The 7,328-nt window shown below is 61.6% G+C and overlaps 1 protein-coding gene across 1 annotated transcript; it reads right to left on the bottom strand.

Annotated features, from left to right (window-relative positions):
• Positions 1-4,851: 4,851 nt before the first annotated feature.
• Positions 4,852-5,835, bottom strand: ANKRD9 (ankyrin repeat domain 9). Its single transcript, XM_007953115.2, has one exon. It carries the CDS (start codon positions 5,803-5,805, stop codon positions 4,852-4,854), a length of 954 nt encoding a protein of 317 aa, XP_007951306.1. The 5' UTR covers positions 5,806-5,835.
• Between the last annotated feature and the right edge of the window lie 1,493 nt (positions 5,836-7,328).

The raw sequence follows: 7,328 nt of genomic DNA, 5'->3' as shown, positions 1-7,328 counted from the left end.
GTGAAGAACTTGGGCCGAGGGGGCACCACAAATGGACAAGGGCAGGGTTGTACTCCATGCACAGGGAGCACCCACTGGCCCTGGGGGGTCTGCTTCTGGGGAAGGCAGCTGTCTGTCTCCCAAGGCCTTAAACATGGCCCCAACCCACGAACCCACTGCTGGCGGTCTCCCCTCAGAAACAGATCCTAAATCGGGGTGTTTAGTGGGATGTTCTCACCCTGCCATTTCAGGGAACGATGACATTACCTCTGGCACATTAGGCTGATGCAAGACTATGCAGGTGTCAAAAGCAGGCATACCTGGTGGTGATCTGCCACGGGCCGTCTGTTGGGTAATTTTACCGTGTCAGTGTTACATTTCCTGGATGTGGTCACGATACTGTGGTTCTGGAGGTCACACCATAGACAGCAGGGCAGGAGATAATGCAGTGTCGCAGGTGTCCACAGTACCCTTCCAGCTGCTGTTATGATTGGAGGGGACAGAGGAGGGGTGGGAAGCAACACTGGATGAGGCATTTAACTGCTAATCAAACTCAGCAGGCGCTCCGTGGAAGGAAGATGGGGCAATACTTCTGTAAAGATTCACGGCTTGGAAACCCAGTGGGGGTCCCCGAGTCAGATCAACCTGACGGGCAGTGAGTTTGGTTTTGGTTTAACAAGAAGCGGGCACAGCACTGCCTATACGATGGACCTTTTTGTAACTTTTGAATCTTGAGCCAGGTAAATGTATTATTTATTCTAAAAATAAATAAAGTGTAAATTCTAAAACCTTGTTTTTTTCTGACATTAACTCTATAGTATCAACACTTGCGGAACCGAATGTCACAAAATCAACACTCCAAAGACGTCTTTTAAGTCACATTTGCAAACTGCTTTACAGCATAGGAAATGTTCATTTACAGTAAGTTTGGGAATACTGAATGGTGTGAGTGATGGGATTTCATTTATGTAAAAACATGCATAGAAAACTTCTAAAATATAATTATAGACCAAAAAAACCGGAAGACAGTCACCAAGACGTTAGCAATGATTGTCTGGTGGTGGAATCATGGCGGCTTGCCGCCAAGACAAGCAGCCCCCAGTGCAGAGGCTTCCACAGGTGTGGCCGGTGCCTGGGGTAACACCTGGAGGGGGCGTCACTGAGCAGTGACTTCACCGCCGTTACTACCGTGGCCAGCTGGGAGTGTTCAGCAGGTTAAAACGAATGCCTTAGTATTAGAGCCTTTACGGTCGAGGCCAGCTGTGTGCTCTGCTCTGCTGAGTGCGGAAAGAGAACCCACCGAAGACCGTGCCTGGGAGCCCATCATCGGAGAAAGCGAGGGAGAGCAGCAGTCGTCTCATGGAGTGCCATCACGCATTCAAGGGTAACACGAGCGAGCCTGCCGGGCGTCTGTGACGGTAAAGTGATCTACAAGATGGTGTTGGGTGTCTGGACGGGGGTGAGTCCAGCACCGGCTCTTTGCCGTAGACTCGGCCCTGTCCCTGTGCCAGGCGGGCACCAGCCCCCAGGAGCTGCGGGGCGGCCACTCGGCACTGCCCGCTCTGCCCGCCTGCCCTGACTGCTCAGCGAAACCCCACTGTCGTGCCCAGAGCGTGAACATCCTCATCAGAAAGAGAGCCTGTGATCGCTGGAGGTAGAAAGTCTCTCTGGGACAGTGGAAACACCCTCTACCTTTTGGGGGGTGATGGTTGCAGGCTTACAGATGGAACTCATGAAACGACCCCAAAACTCTGCGCAGTTTAGTTTGTGTAAGTTATACCTCAATTTTAAAAAAGGATCAGGTGCAACAGTCACCGCCCACGCGAGCTCAGACGCAAGCGCCTTGTAAGGGCTGGGATGACGGGAAGCTGCTTTCCACACGGCATCTTAAAATCCAGGAAGAATCAGGAGGGCGGCAAGTGAGCAGGACGACCACTGTGGCGGCAGAGGGGCTGTGGGGCCCCAGCCCGGCAGGAGGGGGTCCCCAGGCACAGCCAGGGCAAGGCTGGAGGAGGGACCCAGGAGGGCCTTGGGCCCCGTGCCACTTCACACAATGACCCTCCCCAGCACTTTTATGTCCCCTCCCACAGCTGTTCTGTACTCAGGCCGACTTCAGTGAGTCCAAGTAGCTGAGGGTCCACTGTCCTCCCAGCCATCTGGAGCAGAGACAGGACACTGTGGGGAGGGACAGAGCCAGCCATGGGTTTTCCTTAGCAACAGCTCAAATGAATGAACAAACGGGCCAAGGAGCTTTGCCCGGAAGGGAGGTAGGCTTTTTTCAGGTGCAGCCAACCTGGCCTGGGCAGGCAGCCCCCGAGTCCTGCACACTCATTGCCAGGGTGGGGACTCACTCCAGGGCCCTGCCTAGGCCGATAACGGCCGGCGCTGGCCCCTCCCTCTGGCCAGAGACACGGTGGCCTCCAGATACCCCGTGGCCCTGTGTACCCTGTCCCCACGTTCCGCTGCACCAGGGCTACCAGGAAGAACATATCAGCATGGGCTCTGCCACCAGGCTGTTGATGCTGCCCTGGCCCTGCCCACTCTGGGCCTATTTCCAACATCTTCCCGGCTAACTCCCGTCAGTGCAGCTCACTCCAGCGATGACTGTGGGGATTAAGGCCCAGGGCTGCCCCCCTCCTGCCCACTCAGCCTCGGGACCCTCACCCTTCCAGTGCATCGGGGCTGAAAGTGACCTCGGTTACCCAGCATGGGAACCAGTCCCCAGGGCCACTCCTCTGTCCGAGAGCTGCTCTCTGGTTCCCACCCCGACCCCTGAAGGGCATCCAGTGCTTGATGCTGGGGTCTGTGGCGTCCTGTCCTCTACTCTCCCTTTTGAAGGATCCTCTCCTCCTCAGGCCTGTGTCCTGCCTGGCCAGCAGGGAACCAGAGGCAGGGACCACTCCTCACCCCATGTCACTTTCCTCCAAAGGCCCAATGCCAGAAGCCACCAAGGCCTGCTGCTGCCCTGGCCCCTGCAGAGTCTCAACCCCTCCCCATTGTTTGTCTCTGACCGGGGGAGTCTCCTAGGGGACCCCAGGACTCTCATCCCAAGTTTGGGGCTGGGAGAAATGTCAGTAGCTGTGGGCCAAGATTCAGGAAGGGAGGCTGTTTGACCTCCGTGGGCACACAGCGGGGGCCCTTTGCAACCAGAATCTAGGCTCAGCGGGGTCTGTGCCCCCTTCCCTACCCTTTCTCCACTCCCCCTCCAGTCCCCAAACCTGAGGCAAGGCGACACTTGTGGAACCCCAAAGGGCTCGATGCCCCACTACGCAAGGGGGAGCCTCCATGGATTCTTGGGATTCCCTGGCCCTTGCCCATCTGGATCCCAGGGGATCCCTCATGCCAGCCTCACCCTTCCCAGAAACACATCCTTTAGGGCGGGTCCAAGCACAGATGAGGATACTGAGGTCCAGAATAGGCCGGGGCTTGTCCAAGGCCACCCTGAGAGTGGGTGGCAGGTTCAGGCCACAACCAGCTACAAGACCCTCCTGCTGCCCAGCCCTGTCCCCACCCTCCCTCGTATGGCCTAGCACCCCCTAGACCCCCAGGCATGCTCCCCACAGGATCACCAGGGGCAGGTGGCAGGAGGTGCCCCGGCCAGCTGGTCACTCCTGGCCAGGCAGACCTTCAGCCCTCTGCACCTGGCAGGACACGCGGCCCTCCCACTTGGCCGGTGCGGGTTGAATTTCACAGGCCTGCAGAATTCCCAGGCAGCCTGGCTGTCCTCCTGGTCCCGAGGCGGCTCTAGGCACAGCCCCAGCTGCTCGGCCAGAGGCTGTCTCCTGAGGGTCCTGGGTGTTCTCATCCACTCCTTTGCTCATGGTCGTGTGCGCGAGAGGCCCTGGGAACCCCAAGGATCCAGCAGAGGCGCCCTGGGAGGTGGGGGACCCTGACTGTCTGTTGCCTGCAAACACGTCTCCATTCACAGAAACCGTCTCCAGGCTGGGCAAGAAGGCACACCACAGGGCAGCCATGCAGCCACCCTCCCCACCACGCATGGCCCACGGGAGGCTGGCCCACGGGACACACGCGAGTCCACCCCAGGGGCTGGGAGAGGATGAGTTGAGAGGCACGGCAATAGCTGCAATGGCTGCAGTGAGGGCAGGAGGGACAACGGGGACCAGGGTGGGCCTGGGTGGGGATCCCCAGGGAGAAGCTGGTGGCCAGTCTGGGGCTGGGCAACAAGGAGAGGTCCAGGCACGCATACTGGGCTAGGGGGAGGGTCCAGGCAGCAGAGACCACTGCTCTGACGCCAGGGGAGACCCACACAAGGGGGTAAAGGTGTCAGAGCCTCGGGACCCAAGCCCCAACCCCCGTTTCTGACGTGGGTGGACATGGCTCAGACTCCAGGGCAGAAAGTCCTCGGGTACCACCACTGGCCGGCCCGGCCCTCCCCACCCCAGGCTCAAGGCCAAGTTGACAGAGTGGACAAACCCCTTAACACCTGTCAGGCCTCTGCTGTGCTTCCGCCCAGACCCCAGTGGGGCCTCCGTCAGCCCGCACGGGGGTCCCTCAGCCTCCACGTGTTTGCACATGCCCACCTCCTCCTGGGAAGACCCGTCCACCCTGCCGTGTGTTCGCTCAACTCCTTCCTGCTCAGTCTAGTGTCCCTTCCTCCGGGGGACTCCCGGAGGCCCTGCTTCACGGTGGCGAGGCTGCCCCTCATCATCAGGGTCTGGCTGGCTCCTGCTCCACACCCAGAAACACCTGCTGCTTGGAGCCCAGCCTGACCCCCCCAGGCCCTGTCCCAGTCCCCCACTGCTGGGACAGACGAGGCAAGACTCGGCCACAGATAACACTCTATGTAAAGTGCTGGATACACAATCAGAAAATTTTTTCCCACAAACCCTGTGGCCCCAGGCGTCCCACGGTCTAGCCCTTTCCTGTGAGGTCCAGCGGCTGCAGGAAGGGCGGCAGCGGCAGCTCTTCAAGGGCCTCAGGGAAGCGGCTGGGCGAGATGGTGGTGACGAGCACCTGCATGGCACGCACGAAGAGCGAGGGCGGCGCCAGACCCGCCAGCCACTGGAACTTGTCCTCACCCAGCAGCCGCTGCCAGCGCAGCCGGTCAGCCAGCAGCTCGCGACGGGCCGGGCCGGCGGCCTCCGTGGGCGTGTAGAGCGCCAGCAGGTCGAGCAGCAGCAGGCGGCGCTGGCGCAGCTCCCCGGGATCGGCGGCAGCCGGAGCCCCGGCTACAGGGCCAGCGCCGGCGTCGCGGGCCAACTGGCGCAGCAGCAGCTCCAGCGGCGTGAAGCCGCCGGCGTCGCACAGGCCCAAAGAGGCGCCGTGGCCGAGCAGCAGGAAGAGGCACTCGGGCCGCGCCAGCTCGCAGGCCACGTGCAGCGCCGTCCCGCCGCCCTCCACGCGGCTGCAGCCCCGCCGGTCGAGCAGGCGCACGCGCTCCTCGGCCGGGAAGTCACGCACGGCACGCAGGATACGACGCAGCACGCCCACGCGGTTGTAGCGCACGGCCAGCGCCACGTGAGGTCCCGGCGCGGCGCAGCAGCGGAAGCCGGCGGAGGGCGGCGCCAGCGCGGAGCGCGGGAAGGTGGCCAGCAGGTAGTGCGCATAGGCCTGGTGGTCGTGCACGAGCGCGTAGAGCAGCGCCTCGGACGGAGAGTAGGCGGTGGCGCGGCCGCGCTCGTCCCAGTGGAAGGCCTCGCTGGCGCGCATGTCCTCAAGCAGCCACACGGGCAGAAGGTCGCGCACGGCCTGGTAGAAAGCAAACGACGACTTGCGACACTGCTTCTGTGCCTGCGACCGTGCCGTGCCCGCGCCGTCCGGTCCACCATCTGCGCCGCCCCCGGGCCGCCGCGCATCCCACGGCATGCTGGAGGTAGGGAACCTCCCGGCCTCACGGCATGGGACGCCACACAACCACCTGCAGAGGCAGGAGCCACGGTAAGGGGTCTGTCTGGGAAGTGGCCACAGAGGGGCTCTCATCCGCCCTTCACGCGGCCCCACGCAGCCCAGGCCTTTGCACTGCGCCGTGGTCTCCCAGATCCAGAACCACCCCCCACCCCCTTGATCTAGCCGCATCTGATGTCTCTTCCTACAACTGTCTTGTTCCTTGGCCCTGCCCCGGCCCTCACAGGCCCACCCACCTCCCCAAGCTCTTAGCCCTGCCTCCCGACCCCTCTCCACCCCAGGCCCCCACTGGAGGGCAACGTGTTCCCGCTTCCTGTGTCCATCCAAACAAAGAAAAAGAAGAGGCCGGAAAGTTGGTACCCACGTCTCTCTCTGAGCCACATCCAGACCTCAGCCCACATTTCCTGCCCCTAAACAAACAAACAAATCTCACTGCCATCTGAGTCAATTCAGTGTCCCAGCGATCCTAAAAGGCAGAGTTGAACTGCCTCCTAGGGTTTCCAAGGCTGTAAATCTTTAAGAAGGCCGACTGCCACATCTTTCTCCTGTGGAACAGCTGGTGGGTTCAAACTCTGTAGCTTTTGGTTAGCGGTTGAGCACTTAACAACTGTACCACCAAGGGCTCCTGTTCCCTGCCCCTAGCCCCACGTAAACCCTGACCACACAGAGCTGCCCGCTGCCCCTGAACCTCCCTCCTCCACTCGTTCCCCAGCCACCTTCAGGCAGGGCAGGGGCACGGCTCTGGATAGACCGACCTGGTTCTGTAGATGTGGGGGGGTCACTGCCCCTCGCTGGGCCTCAGCGTCTTCATCTGTAAAGGGGGGAGGGGGTAAGTAGGGGCAGTGGCGCGAGGACTTCACCTGCAAACACGTTCAGTGTTGGCCAGCACCCCTAGAGCTCCAGGAAAGGGGCAGCCAGGAGGGTGAAGCCAACGCAGATACTGGTGTGTACACTTGACTGTCAGCTATCTGGGTCCTCCAGCCACCGTATGAACCGGGTACTAACCTCTCGTTGAAAAGAGCTTGTCCAAGGTCACTTGGCAAATCAGCAGAGCCGGGCCTGGCGCCCAGCCTCCTGCCTCCCATTTCGGACTCCCTGAGGCGCAAGGAGGCCAGCCGGAGCTCTGCCCTCCGCGCCCCAGCCCCCACCGGCGCCCTGGCCGCAGCCCAAGCTCCCACGGCCTTGTCTCAAGGGTGAACCCTGGTACCACGGCCCTGGGGCAGCACACATGCGGTTCGCACACACTCGACCACTCTTACTGGTGGTAACCGAGTTGCAGAGAGGGGGCAGGCAGGCTCCCCGAGCCCGAGGCTGCGCGCCCCAGGTATGACTGTGGGCAGCGTGGGGGCCAGGTGGTTACGTAAAGTTCCGCCCCCGCGTCACTGGGCAGCGAGTGGCAGCCGCAGCTCGGTGACTAGGGAGCGGGCCGAGGGTGGCGAGGCGCGCCCGGGAGCCCTTCTTCGCAGCACGGCCGGCGGCGGCAG

This window comes from Orycteropus afer, unplaced genomic scaffold, assembly GCF_000298275.1.
Source record: "Orycteropus afer afer isolate SDZICR_OR568_19922 unplaced genomic scaffold, OryAfe1.0 scaffold00371, whole genome shotgun sequence".
Classification (NCBI taxonomy): Eukaryota; Metazoa; Chordata; class Mammalia; order Tubulidentata; family Orycteropodidae; genus Orycteropus; species Orycteropus afer.
Note: the sequence above shows the minus strand (reverse complement) of the source record. Positions and strands in the feature narration are given on the sequence as shown.